The sequence below is a fragment of the Equus przewalskii genome, chromosome 6 (assembly GCF_037783145.1).
Source record: "Equus przewalskii isolate Varuska chromosome 6, EquPr2, whole genome shotgun sequence".
Lineage (NCBI taxonomy): Eukaryota > Metazoa > Chordata > Mammalia > Perissodactyla > Equidae > Equus > Equus przewalskii.
In genome coordinates, this window is record NC_091836.1 from 71,119,405 (window position 1) to 71,141,116 (window position 21,712).

A 21,712-nucleotide genomic window follows, 5' to 3' on the forward strand; every position below is an offset into this window, starting at 1 on the left:
GGACTGGGCAGGGAGAAGACTGGCAGTTCAGTCTTATAAGGGCGGGAGGAGAACCAGGGTACATCTGCTCTCCTCACGTCAAACCCAGAGAGGAGTCAACCCTCTGTGAGGTGGGGGAGGGAAGGGGGCACTGCCTGGCCGGCTCTGTGCTTGAGACACCCACTGAGTCCTCAGAAGCCCAGGTTCCCATTTATGGGGAAAAGGCTCGGATAGGCAGATGGCGTGCCCAGCCGAAGTGGCACAGCTGGGATTGGAACCTGAGCTCGTCCAAGTCAGAGAACTCTGAGACAGTCAGAGATAGGTGGGCTTTCTGACAGAGGTGTTGCCTGAGGAGCCTGGAACTGGGAGCCCTTGGGGGGCTCCTTGCCAGGCTGAGCGGGGCTTCCTCCTTCCCCTTTGCCTGCAGCGGAGCGGAAGGAGTGGATGCAGGCCCTGCAGCAGGCGGTGGCCGAGCAGCGTGCCCGGGCCCGGCTGTCGAGCGCTTACCCATTGGGTGTTCGAGGCCCAGAGCCAACTGACCGCGCTGGCAGCCTGGAGCTACGTGGCTTCAAGAATAAACTGTATGTGGCCGTGGTAGGGGACAAAGTGCAGCTCTACAAGAATCTGGAGGTGTGAAGGAATCGCCAGGCTGCCAACTTTTCCCCTACCCCCTGCCCACCTGGTCCCTCAGCCCCTCTCTTGCCTACGTGGTCCCTCAGCCCTGCCACCTGCCCCCTGCCCACCTGGTCCCTCAGCCCTGCCCCCTGCCCTCCTGGTCCCTCAGCCCTGCCACCTGCCCACCTGGTCCCTCACCCCTTCCCCTGCCCACCTGGTCCCTCAGCCCTGCCCCCTGCCCCCTGCCTACCTGGTCCCTCAGCCCTGCCCCCTGCCTACCTGGTCCCTCAGCCCCTCCCCTGCCCACCTGGTCCCTCACCCCTTCCCCTGCCCACCTGGTCCCTCAGCCCTGCCCCCTGCCCCCTGCCTACCTGGTCCCTCAGCCCTGCCCCCTGCCTACCTGGTCCCTCAGCCCCTCCCCTGCCCACCTGCTCCCTCACCCCTTCCCCTGCCCCCTGCCCACCTGGTCCCTCAGCCCTGCCCCCTGCCCCCTGCCCACCTGGTCCCTCAGCCCCTCTCTTGCCTACGTGGTCCCTCAGCCCTGCCACCTGCCCCCTGCCCACCTGGTCCCTCAGCCCTGCCCCCTGCCTACCTGGTCCCTCAGCCCTGCCCCCTGCCTACCTGGTCCCTCAGCCCCTCCCCTGCCCACCTGGTCCCTCACCCCTTCCCCTGCCCACCTGGTCCCTCAGCCCTGCCCCCTGCCCCCTGCCTACCTGGTCCCTCAGCCCTGCCCCCTGCCTACCTGGTCCCTCAGCCCCTCCCCTGCCCACCTGGTCCCTCACCCCTTCCCCTGCCCCCTGCCCACCTGGTCCCTCAGCCCTGCCCCTGCCCACCTGGTCCCTCAGCCCTGCCCCCTGCCCCCTGCCCACCTGGTCCCTCAGCCCTGCCCCATGCCCACCTGGTCCCTCAGCCCTGCCCCCTGCCCACCTGGTCCCTCAGCCCTTCCCCTGCCCACCTGGTCCCTTCCCCTGCCCCCTGCCCACCTGGTCCCTCACCCCTTCCCCTGCCCCCTGCCCACCTGGTCCCTCAGCCCTGCCCCATGCCCTCCTGGTCCCTCAGCCCTGCCCCCTGCCCACCTGGTCCCTCAGCCCTGCCCCATGCCCTCCTGGTCCCTCAGCCCTGCCCCCTGCCCACCTGGTCCCTCAGCCCTGCCCCCTGCCCTCCTGGTCCCTCAGCCCTGCCCCTGCCCACCTGGTCCCTCAGCCCCTCCCCTGCCCTCCTGGTCCCTCAGCCCTGCCCCTGCCCACCTGGTCCCTCAGCCCCTCCCCTGCCCTCCTGCTCCCTCAGCCCTGCCCCTGCCCACCTGGTCCCTCAGCCCTTCCCCAGGCCTACCTGCTCCCTCAGCCCTGCCCTTGTTCTTTCTCCCTTCACCTGACGGAGCTCAGCCCTTTGCCTGCCCCCTTCCTGCCCCTAGTTCTGACCTCGTCCCCTGCCTGGTCCCTGAATGTTACCCTCCCATCACTGCCCTGGCTCCTGCACCACCTACCTATTGCTATATGGCCTCTGAGCCCGGGTTCATTTTCCCATGCCCAGATTCCTGAGCCCTCCCTTATCTCCCTCCTAGGCACTTTCTAGTCTCTAAGGTACCACCTTCCCCTCCTGTCTGTCCCCTCCCTGGGCCTTGAGCCCCACCCCCCAGGCCTTGCCTCACCCCTTCCTATCTGCCTGCCAGGAATACCACCTGGGCATTGGCATCACCTTCATCGACATGAGCGTGGGCAACGTGAAGGAAGCAGACCGGCGCAGCTTCGACCTCACCACCCCCTACCGCATCTTCAGGTGAGCCTCCCCTTGCTCAACTGCATCCTCACTCCCGCCCAGAATTTTCTCCTGCCATATGGGATGCTGCTCCTTGTTCTAGGATGGATCTCTCCCCTCCCTTCCCAGCCCTACTCACCCCTGCTGTCCTTTTCCTTCACTTGCTAGCCTGCTCTGATCCCTTCTTTCTAAGAAATCTCCCTTTTACCCCACCTCCCTCTGGCCATCACCGTCCCTGCTTCCCCACCACACTGCTCTCAGAGTTGCCCATACCGGTTTTCTGCAACGGCCACTCACCCTGCTGTCGCCTCCAGCCTGCCCTGCTCCCTCGAAAGTGCTCATCTGTCATTAATACTTGTTCGAGATCAAAGGATGCTCTTCACTCCTTGTCTCGTGGGGCCTGTCCTGGGTGCGCCTCCTTGAGCCTCCAAGACTCTACCGTCTTGATTTCCTCTGACCTCAGCCATCCCTCAATGGTCTGTCTCTGCCCTCTGTCCTCTCCCTGGGGAGGCTTTCCCACTCCCGCACCTTCAGCCGCCACCTCCGAGGCACTGTGCTGGGCCTGGGTTCAAATCCTATATATTAGTCCGCTCAGCTGCCGTGACAGAATACCACAGGCGGGGGCTTTAAACAACAGAAGTTTATTTTCTCACAGTTCTGGAGGCTGGAAGTCCAAGGTCAAGGTGCCACCAGGGTTAGTTTCTGGTGAGGCCTTTCTTCCTGGCTTGTCGACGGCCACCTCCTCTCCGTGTCCTCACAGTGCCTTTCCTCTGTGCACACGTGGAGAGAGCCTTGTGTCCCTTCCTCTTTTTATAAAGAAACGAGTCTTGTCGGAGTAGAGCCCCACTCTTAGGACATAATTTAGCCTGAATTATCACCCTAGGCGCTATCTCCAGATGCAGTCACACTGGGGGTCAGGGCTTCAACCTATGAATTCTAGGGGAACACAATTCCGTCTCCATAACATCCTGAGTCTATCGCTGGGTCACTGTGTGACCCGGGCGAATCACTTGGCCTCTCTGCGCCTGTTTTCTCCTCTATGAACAGGATGAGGCAGTCTTTGTAAAGCTGTTATCCTACACAGTACGTGGTAACTGCTTGGCGGACGCTTGCATCCTCATGCCTCCGTCCTCATCTCCTTTGCCCTTAGCTCAGATCTCTGTCTCCAGCCGGGTCTTTCTCCTGGGCTCTAGACCTGCATGTCTAACAACTTTGTGGACATCTCCCCTCTTCCGCCTCAACTCACGGTTCCTCCCGGGCCCCCTATCTCCTCCCTGGGCACCCCTGCCTCTCCTCTTCACCCCTGTGCAAACTCCTCACCACCCCTGTCTTGCCTGCATCACTCTCTCCTCCTCAGGTCCCTCCCATCTGCCCCTCACCATTTTGCCCTCGGCCTGTGGGCCCTCTGGCCTGGCGCCCGCATCCTCACCCTTCGGCTGCCTGTCTGCCTACCAGAGGGGTCTTTTTTGTTCTTTTTGTTGAAAGCCAAGTTTTTATTTGTTCATTCCTTGCCTTTGGAGTACTCGTCAATGACATCCTTGGCCTGAGATTCTTTGCTGTCATCCTTAACCACCACAACCAGCCACTTTCCGAGTCTTCCTTCTCTGTCACTTTTACAGAGGCCCATCCGTTCCCCTAGTTTCTGGTTGTCATCAGCCTTAATTAGGTTGAGCTGGTGTTCAGCGCCAGGGGCCTTCACCAGCCCGGCAGACACAGGCTCACGCATTGGATTCAGGACACAGACATGGGCTTGGCGCTTGGCCAAGGCCTTGGCAGCTTAGCAGCTTCCACGTGCTAGGCCTTCGTGGACGAGGCTGGTGTCCAGCACCTCTCGGGAAGTAGTACTAACATCCATTACCTCTGCAGCAGCAGTGCTTTCCTGGGCCATGGCGGTGGGTTATGGGTGGAGCCAAATCCTAAATGCACACACGCGACTCGGTGGCAGCAGGAAAAGAAAAAGCCAGAGGGGGAGATATCTCTGTACCCTCCCCTCCTCCCCACTGAAACCCTCTATTGCTTCTGCATTGTCCTCTGGGTGCACTTTGACCCCCTCTGCCTGGCACAGGCTTGTGCCTGTCTGTCTCCCAGCCTCTTCTCTGCCAGTCGGCCCATCCTGCCTGCAGGTCCTGGAATGCCCTGTGTGCCACCCTGCCCCTCTGCACATGCTGTTCTCTCTGTCAAGAATGCCCTTCTACCTCTTCACCTGGCTAAGCCCTTCTCATCTGTCAAATCTTAGCTCAGGCATCATTTCTTCCCAGTAGCCTTTTCTACTCCCTGGGGGAGCGGAGCCCCCTCTGGGCTCCAGCCCCCATGTGCCTGTCTGGTTTGTGGTGTCCTTGCCTTTGTCCACGCCCCCCCCCCCCCAGACCCAGGATGCCTCCCTCTTCTGACTAGGAACTCTCAATATCTTCTTCTCCCCACTTCATGCTGTGCCCCTCATGCTGTCCCCAGATCCCTCTGAGCAGCCCCCCAACTCCTGTGTCCCCAGCTTCTCGGCCGAATCGGAGCTGGAGAAGGAGCAGTGGCTGGAGGCCATGCAGGGAGCCATTGCCGAGGCCCTGTCTACCTCGGAGGTGGCCGAGCGCATCTGGGCTGTGGCCCCCAACAGGTTCTGTGCCGACTGTGGGGCTCCCCAGCCTGACTGGGCCTCCATCAACCTCTGTGTCGTCATCTGCAAGCGCTGTGCAGGTGTGTGTCAAGTGGGGCACCAAGCTGAGGCAGGACAGGGCTGGAGGGCTGGGATGGCAGGTGGCTTGTCTGGCGGGAGGGGCCAGAGCGAAGACAGTAGTCAGAGATCACTGTTTATGACGTTGCACCTGTGCGCCGAGCCTTTCCCACCATGACTAACCTGCAGCCCTCACATCGCAAGGCAGGGATTCCACTTCTCACATCATGGGTGAGGACATTGAGGCACAGAGAGGCAAAATGGCTCGTTCAGGGTCACCTGGCAAGTAAATGAGTCTGGATTTGAGCCCAGGCCTCTTGGGTTTCAGCACCCCTGTCACATCAGCAGAGCGGAAGGAGGTGAGGCAGGAGGGGATGGCAGGGGCCAGGCCAGGCAGGGCTTTGCCTGCAGAGGGAGCAGCTGGTGTTCCCTCCAGAGAGGGGTGGGAGGGACATGGCCACATTTGTGCGTCAGACTCTGGCTGGTGGGTGGAAGCTAAGTTGGAGGAAGTGAGACAAGAGACCAGTGAGGAGGCTGCTGCAGGATCCATGAGAGAGAGGAGGCAGCCTGGTCTGGGGCAGTGATGGAGATCATTCGAGAGATATTCAGGATGTACGGCATACAAGTCCCAAAGACAGATCATACGAGGAGGATGAGAAAGAAAGAGGGCAGAGCCCAAGATTCATTCATCTATTCAACCAGCATTTGTTGAGGGTCTGTGATGCACCAGATGCTGTGCTAGCTGCTGGGGATTGGGTCCCCAGGGGAGCTGACAATGCCCAGGTGGCAGCTTTGGGCGGCTAGAGGTGGAGACCCAGGGGGAGGAACCGTTCTGGGGAAGTTGCTGAGCTCTGTGAAAAACCCTGAAGCCTGTGAGATGTTCAGGGCAAATGTCCAGGAGACCTTGGGCTGTGAGGTCTGGGTGCAGGAAAGCGAAGGCTCGAGTGGAGACCAGATTAGGGAGGCATCAGTTCGTGGAGGGGCGAGGGTGACTGGAGTGGACGAGGGACTCCATAGGAGGCTGCAGACGGACGTGGGGCCAAGACTAGGGCCAGGCAGAGCCAGGCACTCCTAGTGCCCCCAGCTCCCTCCCTGCTCCAGGGGTCCTTTGTGGAACCTGTGGCTGAGCAAGGCTGCATTCCTTCCAGCCCCAACCCCTGTCTCTCCTTTCATTCAACAGAGATTTGTTAAGTGCCAGGCTTTGTTCTAGGTACTGAGGCTAGACTCTAACTAACAGGTAGTCAAGGTTCCTGCTCTCCTGCCGCTTCCATTCTGGTGGGGAGAGGCAGAAACTACATACATGAACCAAGGGAACCCATAGAGGTATTGGCTAACAACAGGTGCGAGGCAGAAATGTGTTGTTTGTCTGGGAAGCCTTCTTGGAGAAGGTGACATGTCCGCTGAGAGCTGAATGACAGGAGGGAGCAGCCCTGGGGAGATGGAGGAAGAGAGTCAGGCAGAAACAACAGTGAGCGCAAAGGCCCTGAGGCAGGAATGAGCATGGACAGTTAGAAGAGAGTGGAGGAGAGAGGGGTTTGAGATGAGATCGCAGGGGAAGTGGGTAAGGACTTTAGATCTGATTCTGGGGATCCACTGGAGGGTCTTATGCAGGGATTTGAAGGGGATTTGCATTTTAAAGAGACCCTTCTGGCTGGGCTTATGTGGAGAGTGGCCTGCAGGAGGCCAAACATGGTTATAGGGATCCAGCTAGGGGCTCCTGCAGGAGCCCAGGTGACAATTTCAGGGTTCAGTCTTGTGGTGTGGGGAGCAGAGCTGTGTGGCTGGATTCCGGAGCTGTGCGGGAGGTGGAGCTGCAGGCCTAGCCCCTGGGTCCTGCCCGTGGCTTCTCCATCTGTCCCTGAATGGGCACTGGGTGGGTGGCGGAGTGAGCGCTCGTGTGAAGGAGAGGGCCTCGATGACCCTGAATCTGGCCCTGTCTCCAGGGGAGCACCGTGGCCTGGGTGCTGGCATCTCCAAGGTGCGAAGCTTGAAGATGGACAGGAAGGTGTGGACGGAAACACTCATTGAGGTGGGAGGCCCCTGCTTGCCACCTACATTTGGAGTCTGCCCCACTCAGCCGCTGCCTGGGTCTCCCAGCCCCGTCTCCCCCATCTCCCCAACCCCAGCATCCTGGAGCTAGAGGAGACCTTTGGGATCATCTGGTGGTTCGGGATTTGGGAAAAGTTGATTTTTGGCAAAGTCAGCAAACTGGCCAGTGAGCTAAGAATGTTTTTACAGTTTTAAAGGGTTGTAAAAAAAAAAAAAAAAGAATGTACAACAGAGACTGTGTGTCCTGCAAACCCTTGCTTCATTTTATCTGTACTCCCATGTGCCAGTGTGTAGGAGTATGTACGTTTGGGGGCGCACTCATATATGTACATTTGTGCCTGTGTACTTGGGGTTCCCAGGTACTCCCACGTGTGGTAATTACAGGGGAGAAGGTACATCAGGCTGGACCCAGGCCCCGACCACACAGGGCCTTCCTGACAGCCTCAGACAAGTTGCAGCCTCCAGAGCAGTTTGGGTGTCATGTTCCCTGTGAGTTAGGGTTTGAATCCCCAGTTTACAGAAGAGAACATTGAGGCCCAGGGAGAGAAAATGACTTGCCCAAAGTCACAGAATCAGTCAGTGGTGGCAAGGGCTATTTCTGCTTTGTTCTCTGCTGTGACCCCAGCACCCCACACAGGACCTGACAAAGAGGCCAGTGGGGACACCCAGGAAGTGGCTGTGGAACGAATGATCAGCAGAATGAAAGAATGAATAAACTAGGCCCCTGAATACTGGACCCCTGGGACCCCCAGAATCTGCACCCACTCCTCTTCCCCTGAGCCCAGAGAGGCATGTCAAGGATGGGAGATGTTTCCCAAATCCTTGCCTACCCACTGACTGACAGGGTGGGCCCTCCCTACCAAGCTGTGATAGCCTCAGGAACGCAGAGTTCCAGATGTGGGACTGGGTGGCAAACAGCAAGGCCCCCAACCAGGCGCCTGCCATGGGGCATCCACCTGTCAGACTGCCTGCCTCTTGTCCCATCATAGACTGCCTGCTGGCTCTGGCCTGGGGCTGTTGGGGAGCACCCACAGCCACCAGTAGGCCGGGCTGCGCTCAGCTTCCCTGATGGGAAAGTGGGCTGGTGGCCTGGCTGACAACTGTAAAACCAAGATGTGCTGGGCACCGGCCCCTGGCCGTAGGCTGCCCCTCTAACCTCTTGCCCACACCCTCAGCTCTTCTTACAGCTGGGCAATGGCGCTGGGAACCGCTTCTGGGCAGCCAACGTTCCCCCAAGTGAGGCCCTGCAGCCCAGCAGCAGCCCTAGCGCCCGGCGGCGCCACCTGGAGGCCAAATACCGCGAGGGCAAGTACCGCCGCTACCACCCACTGTTTGGCAACCAGGAGGAGCTGGACAAGGTCAGGGCACGGGGCCTCTGGGGCCCCTTGAGACTACCTGCTTTTCCCTACACTGTCATGGCCCCTTGAGACCACCCCCTTTCTTCCCGTCCTCTCATTCCTCTCAGCCCATCTTTTCCACCAGTTCAGAGTGATGAGCTGGCATATGGGGAAACTGAGGCCCAGAGGGCGGAAGGGCCCTGCCTAAGCCACAGGGAGAGTTGGGGCAAAGCAAGAAGGAGCCAGGTCTGACCCTTGGGCCAAGGCCATGTCTCCAGCATCTGTCTGCCTTCCCCACTCCTGATTCCTCTGTCTCCCGCACCCCATCCTGCTCCTTCTGAATCCTGCCAAAAGGAGTGAACTTGATGGGGATGCTATTTCCTGTCAGGCTCATGAAAAACAGCTGGCTGCTCCGACCCACTCCCTTCCACACCCTACTCAAGATGAGGCCCCATGTGGGCCCCAAGCCCCGACAGGCTGGGAGCCAAGCCCTGGGCCCTGGTCTGGCTCACCCTGAGTAGGAGGTAGCCTGCTCCGAGGCAGGGGGATGCCACTTGTGACCTCTGTTCAGCCTTCAGCCCCTCCCCCAAGCAGCCCCACCCAGGCAGGCTCAGTCTAGCTAGAAGCCCAGCGGGAGCTAGGCCTCCACCTCCCAGGAACCCAGGCGTCCAGCCCCCAGCCCAGCCCAGTCTAGCCCGCCAGCCAGGAGGGGCGGCAGCTCCCATTGGTTGGGAGGACTGGGCAGGCAGTGAGGAATTCAAATGTGGGAGGAATTAGCTACAAAGCACCCCCTCTGCCCTTCCACAAGGCAGAGGGAGCCAAAGAGGCTCTAGAGAACAGGCTTGGTGCTGACAGGGTCCTGGGGCTGCCACAGGGGTGAGACCTAGGCCGCTGGGACCCCCAGCCTCTGCAGGGCAGCCCCTGCCCACCCTCCACGCTTGGCCTTTCTCTTCCTCCTCCCCTCTCTTTCTTCCTCCATCTCTTTCACCCTGAGGATGGGTCCCCAGCCCTGGGTGACTCCTTCCTCGTGCTCCCTCTCCGCCTCCATGCCGCCTTTCCCATTGGCCCCTCACTCTGGCTTGGGCTGACCCTCCCCTTCCTCCTCCCAGGCCCTGTGTGCTGCAGTCACTACCACGGACCTGGCTGAGACCCAGGCGCTCCTGGGCTGCGGGGCTGGGGTCAGCTGCTTCTCAGGGGACCCAGAGGCCCCCACGCCCCTGGCTCTTGCTGAGCAGGCGGGGCAGACACTGCAGATGGAATTCCTTCGGAACAACAGGACCATGGGTGAGCAGCCGGTGGGACTGTCTGCCTCGAGGGGTGGGGCCTCCCTGCTGCCAGGGTTGGGCCCTTTGCAGGGGATGCTGGGTGGGGGTCTACAGGGCTCTGTGGGTCACCCTGGGAGGTGTGATTTACATACCATTTGAGCTGTAATTGCAGCTCCTTGGGGGGCCCTGGTGCAGCAGTGTGTGTGTGATTTGGGGTATGTTTGGGTTTGCATGTCAGTGTACATTTGTGCATCGGCTGCTCCTCCATACATGTGTCCCTTTGTGTCTCTGCATCTCTCTCTGTGTATTTGTGGGTCCCTCTCTGACCTGCAGTGTGGGCCCTCAGAGAGGCGTCTGTATACCAGTGTCTCTGCGTCCCTGAGCTGCTGTGGGTCTCTGTTTCCTTGCACCTGGGGGTGTTGACGGCTTTGGGGTTTGTGTTTGTGCAGAGTGTGCTGTGTTGCTGTGTGGGTGTCGTGTTGCATGTCTCCATGTGCGGGTGACCCACCGTGGCAGCCCTGTCCACTGCTGTCTGGGTGGGGCTCTGCCACAGACTGGGGTTGGGTCCCATTTGGCTCCCACTCTGGGGGTGGGTAAGGAGGGCATGGTGGGGTGAGTGCTGCTGGTCACGGACCGGGGCTGGCCTCTGAGGCCACATCCCAGGACTGAGGGTGGAGCTCTGTGGCCAGGGCTCTGGGCTCGGGGCCACGGGTGGGTGGGGAGTGCTGGGCTGGACAGAGCCCAGGTGTCCAGGGAGGCACAGGAGACCACCCAGCTGGCTTGGGCTTTGGGACCGCAGGGAGAAGGGCTGGAACCAGGCTGCTTCCTGAGCTTTGCATCTTCTGGGACGAACCTCCCTCTGGGGATTGTTAGTGAGTTTACCCAAGGCCCTCGTCATTCTAGTGTACTGGCCCTATGCTTCAACAGGGAGAGTGTGTAGGCTGGGCTGGGGAATCAGGGGGGCTTCCTGGAAGGGGAGGCACTGGAGCTGGGCCTTGGGAGAGGGCAGAGTGGGTTAGGGGAAACTCTGGATGTGGCAGTGAGACGCTGCTAGTCTAGGGAGCTGGTGACTTGAATGAAAGCTTAGATGCCCAGCCCAAGTCGGGGTGAGGGGGGACATCCTTGGATGGTGAGCATGACCATTCTTTCCGCCTTCCCAAAAGAGGTACCTCGGCTAGATTCAATGAAGCCCTTGGAAAAGCACTACTCAGTTGTCCTGCCAACTGTGAGCCACAGTGGCTTCCTCTACAAGACTGCTTCAGCCGGCAAGCCGCTGCAGGACCGCCGTACCCGTGAAGGTGGGTGCCGGGCCAGACCCTGCCCTGGCCGTGGCATTCTGGCTTGGTGGCAGGGCAGGGAAGCCAGGGCTGGTGAGGCTGGTGGACCCATGATGGTGTCAAATGCACTCTGGCAGAGTCACCCTGAAGGGCTTCCTGGAGGTCGTCTCTGGTACACAGTAGGTGCTTAATAAATGGGCTGATTAGGGTGGGAGTAGGGCACAGCACTGTAGAGGAATTCACTGCCAGGGTTTCCTGTAGACTGAAGAAGCTTTTGTTGAGCCCCTCCTGGGGTGGGCCCTGTGCTGGGCGTCTGGTACCTGGAGCCTGCGGGTGGTAGGAAGTTGGAGGAGTAAGCTGAAAGCTCCGACCCTCTCTCATCTCAGCCTTCTATTTGCTCCCCACTCTGAAGCAAATCCACAGTCCTTAGCACATCCCACAAGGACCTGCGCGTCAGCTGCCCACTCCATCACCTCGCCAACCCCTCTCCTGTCCCTCACTCTGCTCCAGCTTTACTGGCCTCCGTGTTACTCCTCAGACACGCATGTTTACTCCCACCAGGGCCTTTGCCCTTCTGTTCCCTGTCCCCAAAGTGCTTTTTCCCACGTATTTGCATGATCAGTTCCTCACTTCAGTCAGATCTCTGTTTAAATATCACTCAGAGACTTCAGCCCCGAACACTTTATCCAAAATAGCACACCCTGTTTACTCTACTTTTACACTACTTTCACACCATGGATCGGACAGTAATTTGTCTATTTATAGGTATATCTGTTGATTCTCTGCACCCCATTGGAATATGAGCCCCTCCTGGTCACCACCGTAGCCCCCAGTACCTAGAACAGTCCCTTCCACCCAGTGGGCACTTGGCAGATGTCTGCAGGGTGAAGTGACTGAGGCAGGGCTGGCGCTCCTGGAGGGAACCCAGCCTCGGGGGCAGGCTCCAGGACTCATTGCCCTCAAAAGGGCAAATGTCCTGTCCTCATAGACAGGACGAGAGACAGTGTCTGCTAGGGGAACACTGTTAAGGCCATTGCTCATGCATTCCTCAGCACTCCTGGAGGAAGCCCTCCAGCTCCCAGAGAGATTTCTTTGGAACTGTGTGCTGTTCACCACCTCAGTGCCCCTGGGGCCCTGTCTGGTCCCCCTCCCTATGCCTGACAATGTCATTTATGTAACTGCCTGAGTCATCCTTCTTGCCCTGGGTTCCAGGAAGCTCTGAGCCATTGTAAAGCTCAGTGCTGTGAACTATGCAAGGCTGCATGGCCTTGACATTCTCTTCTTCCTCCCACCTTTCCTGGTCCAGATTCCCATTTCTGCTTCTTTATGGGATCTTGTCATCTCCTCAGAGCCATTATAGGAGGAGGCAGAGTATAGAGTGATAGGAGCTGCTGGCAAAGGAGGGGAGAGTACAAGGGGGCATTTGGGCTGGCCTGGATGGATGGAGGGCGTGGAGGAGGGGACGGAGTGAGCAAAAGCAGGGGGTGTGGGGCGTGTGGTTGGAGACGTGGCTGGAGAGGTGGGCAGGGGCAGATCTGGCAGGGCCTTGAATGCCAGGCTGAGAGGGGCACAGATTTTGTCCTGAGGAAAAGGGGGGCATGGGACGATTTTGAGCAGAGAAAGGACAGAGTCTGATTTTAGCTAGATCACGTTTGAATCTTGGAAGAAGCAAGGCTGGGAGACCAATGAAGAGGCCGCTGCAGTGGCCCAGGGGAGAGTGTGGTCCGGGCTGGGATGGTGGGACTGCCGGGAGGAGGATGGGTTTGGGGGAAGCTTGTGAGCTACAATGAAGACAACACTGGTCATCTGGGAGGGGGCCTGGGGAGGATGTAGCAGTGGTATTCAGGTGAGGGTGGGGCGTTCCCTCATGGCTCCCCTGCCCAACTTCTCCCCAGAGTTTAGCCGACGCTGGTGTGTCCTTAGCGACGGGGTCCTGAGCTACTATGAGAATGAGCGGGCAGTGACCCCCAATGGGGAGATTCGGGCCAGCGAGATTGTGTGCCTGGCAGTGCCCCCTCCCGACACCCACGGGTGAGTGCCCCTGGGCAGAAACACAGATTGTTATTGCTGTAAGGTCCAACCCCTCACTGGGGAGACAGGGAAACAGGCCCAGAGAGGGGCAGGCCCTCCCCAGGATCACACAGCAAACCTGGCTGTACTAGGGCTGAACCAGGTTTCCTGAGGCCCCAGCCTAGGGCTTTTGCACCACCTCATAGTGGGGCAGGTGAAGGGCAGTCACCAGGTGGTGCTGGGGGTGGGCCAAGGCGGGCTGGGGTGGGCCTGAACCCTGGCCTGTGTATCTACAGCTTTGAGCACACCTTTGAGGTGTACACAGAGGGAGAGCGGCTGTACCTGTTTGGGCTGGAGAGTGCGGAACTGGCTCATGAGTGGGTCAAGTGCATTGCTAAGGTGGGCCTGGGTCAGTGGGCGGATGTGGGGAGAGTCTGACAGGGCCCAGGGTAGGACCTCCTGGCCAATCCCATGTATCCCAGCTCCCCCACCTCATGGAGCAGGGGCTGGATGGAGGGCAGCAGACACAGGGCAAACTTGTTGGGCCAACAGCCTGACATAATCTGCAGCCCCTGTGGGGGAGGTCAGGAGACCTATCTCAACTGTGTGGAGGAAAGGCCGTGGGCCTTGCACTCTGTGGGTGCTCAATACATGTTTAATAATGAATGACGGTCAGAGCCATCGTAGGATGGACAGTGCTAGCTCCAGGGGGAGTGACCTCCTTGTCCTGGAGGAAGGAGGCAGGGAGACTGCAGGAGAGCTCTGCCCTGGGGACTAGAGCCAGGTGCCCTCTGGGGTCCCCTGTGTTGTGAGGGCCTGTGACTCTTATTTGTTTGTTCATTGATCAGTTGTCTGTGAACCTCCTGATGGTCAGGCCTCAGAGCCCTGAGGACCCAGAGGAACCAGTCTGGATCCTGGCTCTTCAGTGGCTCCCATGCTGGTGGGGGAACAGATGGGGTCTAGACAGCACCAACAATGTATCGGTGCTACAACAGAGGGCAAGAATGCTTGTGCACCATGGGGCCCCAGAGAAGGGACATCCTTGATGGTGTCTGGGTAGGTTTTCAGAGAAGGGCACGTCTGAGTGGGTATGAAGTGGGGCATGATACCCAGTTTGTTCATCATGCTGGGTTCTGCCCTGGGGAAGATAGAGGAGGAGCTGGGTGGGAAATGGGCATGTGCCCACGAGCTAAAGAGCTGGGGTGTCCTGGGTAGGCAGTGCTGTTGGCTGATGCATCTCCCCGGGCGCCTCCCCTCTCCCTGGCCTCCCCACCAGGCGTGTGTGCCTCCCCTGGCTGAGGATCTGCTGGCCCGGGATTTTGAGCGCCTTGGGCGCCTACCCTACAAAGCTGGCTTGAGCCTACAGCGGGCCCAGGAGGGCTGGTTCTCCCTCACCGGCTCCGAGCTCCGTGCTGTCTTCCCAGAAGGGCCTTGTGAGGAGCCACTGCAACTTCGGAAACTGCAGGAGCTTTGTGCGTGGACCCAGACCTGGGCCCCCCACCTCCAGGGCACCCCATCCTGGGCTCCCAGGCCCCCTGCCCCTCCCCGGAAGTCTGAACTCTACCCTGGCCTGGCCAGAAGGAGCCAGCCTGCCTTCTCATGTCCTCTCCTGCCCTTGGGGTGCATCTCAGTGACTCCATGTATTGGCGGGTGGGTCCTGGGGGTGTGTGTGCCCAGAGAACCTCAGGAGGGAGCAGGTTGGGGACCATGAACAGGGCCTGGGCCTCACCTCGACTGGCTCCTCCACAGCCGTCCAAGGGGACAGCGAGAACCAGGTGCTGGTGCTGGTGGAGCGTAGGAGGTGAGCCCTGGCCTCCCTGAGGGGCTCTGAGAAGTCTGTGGCAGTCCGACAGGCCTGGGGGGGTGGGGCAGGGACAACCCCCAAGTGACTGACTGTCTCCGGCCCAGGACGCTGTACATCCAGGGCGAGCGGCGGCTGGACTTCACGGGCTGGCTGGGGGCCATTCAGAAAGCAGCGGCCAGCTCAGGGGACACGCTGTCGGAGCAGCAGCTCGGAGACTCAGATATCCCGGTGATCGTGTACCGCTGTGTGGACTACATCACGCAGTGCGGTGAGCCCCGCCCCCAGGACAGGCCCCGCCCCCCAGAGAGACTTGGACCTCCTGCCCCCCTTCCCAGGATCCCTTTCAAAGTAGCAAGTCCCCTTGACCGGCGTCGTCCTCCCCCCAGCAAGGCCCCTCGGCATTGTCCCTGCCCCCAGCTCAGCCCCACCCCACCTCCAGGCCTGACCTCCGAGGGCATCTACCGCAAGTGCGGGCAGACGTCGAAGACACAGCGGCTGCTGGAAAGCCTGCGGCAGGACGCTCGCTCCGTGCGCCTGAAGGAGGGCGAGCAGAGCGTGGACGACGTCTCCTCGGCGCTCAAGCGCTTCCTGCGGGACCTGCCCGATGGGCTCTTCACGCGAGCCCAGCGCCTAGCCTGGCTGGAGGCCTCAGGTAGGTCCTGCAGCCGTGTGCAGCTGGAGACCCAGGCCACTGCCCCCCAACTCAGGATTCCCTCCTCTCCCATCACGCACCTCGTGTCCCAGCCGACAGGCTGCAGTCCCCTCCTTCCTCTGCTTCTCATTCCTGTTGGCACTCTGTACAGAGCCAGGGTCTCTTGGAGGTGGAGAATTCTTTATCCTTGTTGAGTGCCTGGTGGGATTTGACTTGGACTGGGGCAGGGATGCTGTCACCTAGTATGAGAGGCCGAGCAGCCAGAGGGGTGGGAAGGGGAGGTGGTTACAGGAGGGGTCCTGACCTGCCCTATCTCCCCCCACCCAGAGGTTGAGGATGAGGAGGAGAAAGTCTCCAGGTACCGAGAGCTCCTGGCACATCTGCCCCCAGTCAACCGGGCCACGGTGAAGGCCCTCATCAGCCACCTGTACTGGTGAGGAGTGGTGCTATCGCAAGGCTCTGCGGGAAGGGATGGAAAAGATTCTGCTACTCCCAGGCCTGCCACCGCCCGCCCTGGGAACCAGGGAGGCCTGGGAGCTGAGTGTAGACTTAGGGTGTGCTCTGACCTTGGATGCTTTGTGTCCACCTGACTTCCTGCAGAGTGGGAGAGGAGAGGAGGTTTCAGCTCAGGGCCAGGGGACCTTGGCCAGGTCTCCCAGCTTCCCAGCCCTCTTTCTCCCCCAAGACCCAAGACATGGCCAGAAAAACTGTCCCCTCTTCCCCTTAACCAGTGGTCCACTCTGACCAAGACCTTCCTTGCCCTCACCCAGGGGCCAGTCATGGGCCTGTCAGGTATGGGAAGGTGAGGTGGGAAGTTCTGGGCTGAACTCCACTCAGAGCCTCTGTCCTCCCCTGTCCAGTGTCCAGTGCTTCTCAGACACGAACCAGATGAACACGCACAACCTGGCGATTGTGTTTGGGCCCACGCTGTTCCAGACTGATGGGCAGGACTACAAGGCCGGCCGCGTGGTGGAGGACCTCATCAGCCACTACGTAGTGGTGTTTAGTGTGCGTGCCCGGCCAGTGGGCGGTGGAGGGCAGGACTGAGCCTCCCGGGCGGCAGTGATGATCTGTCCCTATCCCTCTGTCCTTCCCAGGTGGATGAGGAGGAGCTGAGGAAGCAGCGGGAGGAGGTCACTGCCATTGTGAAGATGCGCGTGGCTGGTGCTGCCAGTGGGACCCAGGTGAAGGATGGGGCCTGGGGCAAGGGGCTCAGGCCAGCCACCTGCACCCGCTCCCAAGACCTCCAGCTGAGCCCTGTGTCCCCACAGAATGCCGGTGACTTCATCTGCACCGTGTACCTCGAGGAGAAGAAGGCGGAGACCGAGCAGCATGTCAAGGTTGGGGCCAGGGACCTAGAAGCCACAGGGTCAGAAGAGTCAGGCTGGGCCAGGCGCGGGCTCACATGGCTGGAGGAGCAGGGCTTCCATCCCAAAGGGAACCCCAGTTTGGGACCTGTTTCTGGCTGGTGCCAGGCCTGTCTCTTCCCTTCCTTCGCACCCAGCTCATCAGAGACACCCCCACCACTCAGAGATACCCCCTGCATCCCAGGACTCCAGAAGACCCTGAGAGGGGTGGGCTCGGCCCCTGGACCACACAGCAAGGCTGTGGCAGAGTAGGGGTGGGGGATAGGATAAGCTGATCTCCATGGTCACCGCAGATCCCAGCCTCCATGACAGCTGAGGAGCTCACCATGGAGATCTTGGATCGCAGGAATGTGGGCATCAGGGAGAAGGACTATTGGACCTGCTTCGAGGTCAACGAGAGGGAGGAGACAGGTGGGTGACCGCCGGGATTGGTGCAGGGTGTTGTGTGCCCTGTCCTTGTCTGGGCTGCAACCCCAGTCTGTCCTCCCCACCCCGCAGTGTGGAGACTGTGGTGGCAGGGGTTTTGGATGATAGATGTTGCTGTCATGCTGTGATCTCAGTGGAGGTGGTGAGGGTGCACCGTGGGGGTCGAGGTGATGGCTGTGATGTGGCTGGCAGGAGAGACAGTGAAGGGGGTAGCTGGTGTCAGCTATGATGATGCTTTCTCGGGTGCAATGAGCGTGATGTTGCTTGCAGGGGTAGTGATGCTGAATTTAATAATGGGATTGCAGGTGACACTGGTGGTGGTGAAGGGGGTAGCAGGTGGTGATGACACGCAAGAAAAGTGGGGTGGGTGGTGGTGTGGATAAGAGTGGTTGTGGTGCTGTTGTGAGGGGCTGTGGTGGTGAAGGGGTGATACTGGCATTTTAGGGTGAAGGGCCGTGGCTGTGGAGGGGGAGGGTGTACCTGTTCATTTGTTTTACTATTATTTGTTGAGTCCAGGCTCTGGGCTGAAGAGCCAGACACACAGTCCCTGCCCTCATGGGGGTTAATCTGGTATGGCATAGAGACATTAATCCTATTATCACACCATAGACAGATGACTACAGCTGTTCACTGCTGGGAGGGAAAGGACCATGGGGCCACCAGTGCTTTTAACAGAGTCTCTGGCTTCTGAGTCCCAGAGCTGGAAGGTGAAGGAAGAGTAGGGGTTACTCAGTGAAGAAGAGTGGAAACTGTGCTGGCAAAGGCCCTGTGGTGGCCAGGACACCGCCTTCCAAGGAGCTTGAGTTTAGGGCACTGAGGGGGTTGTGGGACACGGTGGGAGATAGAGGCAGAGGTGGCCACGTGGGGCCTGACAGCGATGCAAGGCTACTGACCAGTTGGTGATTGGGACTTTGAAAAGATTGCTGCTTGCTGCTGGGTGGAGAGAGGTGGGGGAGAAGGGAATGAGAGCACACTCAGGAGACCTCTTTGAAGGCCACCGTGTTAGTCCGAGGAGAAGATGGTAACGTGGCCAGGGTGGCGGCCATGGAGACGGAAAGAAGCAGAGAGATTTGACATGTGGAGGGAGGGTGAGAGGGAGGAGGGTTTCTTTCTGGCTTGAGTGGCCTGGTGGGTGGTCTGTTCTCCCTGATGGGGACACACAGGGGAGGTCGCCGGCCTGGTTTTGGATGTGTGGGGTTGGAGCAGCTTTGGTCCCAGACAGAGGTGTGAAGCCTGAAGCTCGAGTGTGGGAGGGGTGGTCATGGGGATGTGTCGTGGCACTAGGAGGTGGTGGGAGTGGATGGTGCCGGTGGACATGTAGGTGATGTGTGTCCGTGTGCCAGCCCTCAGTGCTGGCAGGCCTCATGGCCCTGGTGACAGTGGGTGTGACCTCTCCCCAGAGCGACCCTTGCACTTTGCGGAGAAGGTGCTGCCCATCCTACATGGGCTGGGCACAGACAGCTACCTGGTGGTGAAGAAGCACCAGTCCATGGAGGCCATGCTGTTGTACCTAGGTAGGTGGTGTACCTGGGTGGGTGGTGTACCTGGGTGGGTGGTGTACCTGGGTGGGTGGTGCCTGCAGGGCTGGGTAGGCTCATGGGTCCCTCCATCCAGAGCCAGGGTGGGACCTGGTGGCACCAGGCAGGAACAGCTCAGGCAGGGGCGCCAGGTGGGCAGGCCTCTTTGGAGGTTGGGGCAGTTTTCTTCATCCCGGGACCCTACCCTGGGTGTCTTTGTCTGTGGGCAGGGGGTTGGTGCAGCCCATGCCCCCTCCTCTCCTCCCCCAGCCAGCCATGTGGGCGACACCAAGCACGGCATGATGAAGTTCCGTGAGGACCGCAGCCTCCTGGGCCTGGGCCTGCCCTCAGGCGGCTTCCACGATCGCTACTTCATCCTCAACAGCAGCTGCCTGCGGCTCTACAAGGAGATCCGGGTAAGTGGCCCTGCTGGGTCCTGCCCTGCGATGGGCAGCTGCACCCGAGCGTGCTCAGACACCCATGCACAAACATTCCCCTGGGTCTGCCAATGGGAGCACACCCATCACAGGGTCTTGGGGAGAGCTGTAGACTCTTGGAGTCCCTCCTGCTGTGGCCCTGGCTGGCCACTTTGCTGTGCCCTGGAGCCCCACTAGGCCCTGCTACCTAGATGCCATCACATCAGGCACATGTTGTCTCACCTGTAGCTGTGCCTTGGCACAGCACCCACAAGAACAGGCTACATGGTGACAGCCCCAAGTTGTGGCCCATCCATGTCTTGTCACTTCACAAGTTGTACCTCTTTCTGGCCCACTCCATGCCCACTTTGTCCACATGCCAAGTGTCCTCCCACACCAGACTCCAGACTCCATTCTGGTACCACCCCCCGCCGCCATCTTTTGCACACACATGCCACATCCTACCTTGCACCACTGCACACACTGTCCCAGCTCTGGACCTGAGCCTCCTTCTTCCGTAACCCTGATCCTCTATCAAACAGAGCCAGAGGCCATGGAGCGGGGTCCCTGAGACCGTGAGTAGCTGTGGGCCGACTGCTAGCTGCCTTACACCGCCTGGGGGCCAAGTGAGCCTGGAGCTCAAGCAGGGCTCCTGGCCGTCTCCAGGCATGGCTCCCTGCCCCTTGCCAGTTGACAATGGGCCTCTACCTTAAGGCTTGTGGTCTAGGCTCCTGCCCTTCATCCCCAACCCTGTCCCAGAGTCCTTTCCCCAAGGTAGGGTCCCGCATCAATGCGATGCTCTAGAATGTTCCAAAGGGCTCAGTGTGGAGGCTGTGGAGCCAGTGACGGAGGCCCCTAGGTTTGAGTTAGAGCTCTGATACTCATCTCCTGTCACCCCTGGAGCCACTCTCTGTCCAACCCTGGAGAGAGTTGCAGGGCTATCCAAATGTCTTTGCTGCTGCCCTGATCCTAAAAGGCCAGGGTGGGACTACAGGGGCTTGTGGCCTGTTGCCTGCTTGTGACAGCAGGGCCTTCTCCACCTCCCTGGTGGGTTGCCAGCCCTTGTTTGCACACCTCTGGGAGAGGGAAGCTCATCCACTCCTCCCTTGGGGCTCCCCTGTCCATAGAGGGATACTTCTGCCTGGAGAAGGGCCTTGCTCTGGTTTAGCTGAGAATCTGCCTCCTGAGGTGCCCCTGTGGGTCCCAACTGTGCTTCAGGGGCCGTAGAGCATAGATGCCCTGCAGAGACAGGCAGCGGAAACATGTTTCCAAGCCCAGGGGACTCGCCTGAGCTCCCACAGCTGCCCGACTCGTGTCTCTAGGCCTTCCTGCCCCTGCATCTCCTGAGGACCTCCAGACAGGCCTGACTGCCATGGAGGGAGCAGAGCAGGTAGAGCAGGACCCTGGTTTCTTCTCTTTGCACATTATACCTCTCTTAATGCATCCTGGGCTCCTGCTGACCCTTGTGGGGAATGCCTCCTCTTCTCTCCCTTGCCTCTCTCTTTGATCACATTCTTCTTCTGGGCCTGTCCACCCCTCTAGTCAGTCCCCCTTGGTTCTAGGATGTTATGCTCCTGGCCCCCTCTGTCTAGGGGTGCTTAGCCCCTTGGAGCAGAGCAAGACCGTCAGTGTGGGCGAGGGGCAGTTGGAAAAGCAGCTGCTGATCCCTTGGCATGGAGGGGAGAAGGCAGGAGAGCTAGAATCAGGAAAAGACAGCTAATGTCTGTCAAGCCAGGCTTGGTGCTGGGCCCTTCACGTACTGGGACGTAATCTCACCACTGTCCTGTGAGGAGGGCATCACCCCCGTTTCATAGGCCAGAAAGCAGGCTTCAGGTGACTCGCTCAAGGCCATCTCTGGGCGGCAGACTCTGACTTAAATCCAGATTGATTAGCATCAGAGCTCCAGCTGTTTTCTCCTTGAAGGATAAGAGTGAAGGACTCAGCAGCAAGGGGCTGATCGGGGCCGGCCTGAGCAGTGCTCTCCCCAGGGGCTGCGGTACCTCGGGCCTGACAGAAGCCCCAGGAAGAGGGGTGTTTTGACTCCTGTGGTAATTCTGGTGTTTGCTGGTTTATGAGGCAGCAGGACAGAAGATTTGAAATTGGGACAGACCCTGGCAGTTCAGGATATGCGAACACCCAAGCCTCGTCCTGGGGAGTCTCTCGTGGTTAAAGACCCATTGGCACCTGGCAAAGGCACGTTCTAGAAAGATCTTGGTTCCAGCAGAGGTCTTTGAGCTTCAAGGGTTGAACTTCCTTCTTTGACAGTGACCTCATCCCTCAGAGAGGCTGGAAACATGAGCTGTTTCATTGGAAATAAGTCTTTGGGCACCAAAGAAGATGACACTGACTGACTCTCCACTCGCCCCCTAGTAGCCCCCGCAGCCTCCCTGTCTCGGCCCTGGACGTGCCATACGCATGCTGCGCGTATGCCATGCATACTGGGGCCCGGGGAAGCGGAGGCCTGAGGACTGTTTTTCCAGATTCTTGAGGAGCCACCGCCTGGTTTGAGCTCGGTTCCTGCGGTCTCTCTGCGCTCTGACTGGAGCCATCATTCCTGTCACACCCCCAGGCCTGC

At 59.6% G+C, this 21,712-nt stretch overlaps 1 protein-coding gene and 1 pseudogene across 13 annotated transcripts in view; one reads left to right on the plus strand and one right to left on the minus strand.

Moving 5' to 3' along the window:
- The window catches only part of ARAP1 (ArfGAP with RhoGAP domain, ankyrin repeat and PH domain 1), a 62,939-nt gene that overhangs the window by 36,220 nt on the left and 5,007 nt on the right, over window positions 1–21,712 (plus strand). For 7 of the 13 annotated variants that reach the window (XM_070625868.1, XM_070625869.1, XM_070625872.1 and 4 more), the window contains 21 exons: window positions 407–609; window positions 2,267–2,373; window positions 4,841–5,040; window positions 6,961–7,046; window positions 8,242–8,424; window positions 9,513–9,687; window positions 10,832–10,966; window positions 12,841–12,976; window positions 13,252–13,354; window positions 14,232–14,427; window positions 14,705–14,756; window positions 14,864–15,027; window positions 15,199–15,411; window positions 15,739–15,844; window positions 16,272–16,419; window positions 16,509–16,595; window positions 16,683–16,751; window positions 17,072–17,189; window positions 18,605–18,718; window positions 18,992–19,137; window positions 19,680–19,712. In XM_070625868.1, coding sequence (XP_070481969.1) covers window positions 407–609; window positions 2,267–2,373; window positions 4,841–5,040; window positions 6,961–7,046; window positions 8,242–8,424; window positions 9,513–9,687; window positions 10,832–10,966; window positions 12,841–12,976; window positions 13,252–13,354; window positions 14,232–14,427; window positions 14,705–14,756; window positions 14,864–15,027; window positions 15,199–15,411; window positions 15,739–15,844; window positions 16,272–16,419; window positions 16,509–16,595; window positions 16,683–16,751; window positions 17,072–17,189; window positions 18,605–18,718; window positions 18,992–19,137; window positions 19,680–19,712 — 2,774 coding nt within the window. The remainder of the gene's footprint in view (window positions 1–406; window positions 610–2,266; window positions 2,374–4,840; window positions 5,041–6,960; window positions 7,047–8,241; window positions 8,425–9,512; window positions 9,688–10,831; window positions 10,967–12,840; window positions 12,977–13,251; window positions 13,355–14,231; window positions 14,428–14,704; window positions 14,757–14,863; window positions 15,028–15,198; window positions 15,412–15,738; window positions 15,845–16,271; window positions 16,420–16,508; window positions 16,596–16,682; window positions 16,752–17,071; window positions 17,190–18,604; window positions 18,719–18,991; window positions 19,138–19,679; window positions 19,713–21,712) is intronic. The other 6 variants (XM_070625870.1, XM_070625871.1, XM_070625878.1 and 3 more) reach the window with 1 other exon arrangement.
- On the minus strand, window positions 3,854–4,240 carry LOC139084178 (small ribosomal subunit protein eS12-like; annotated as a pseudogene).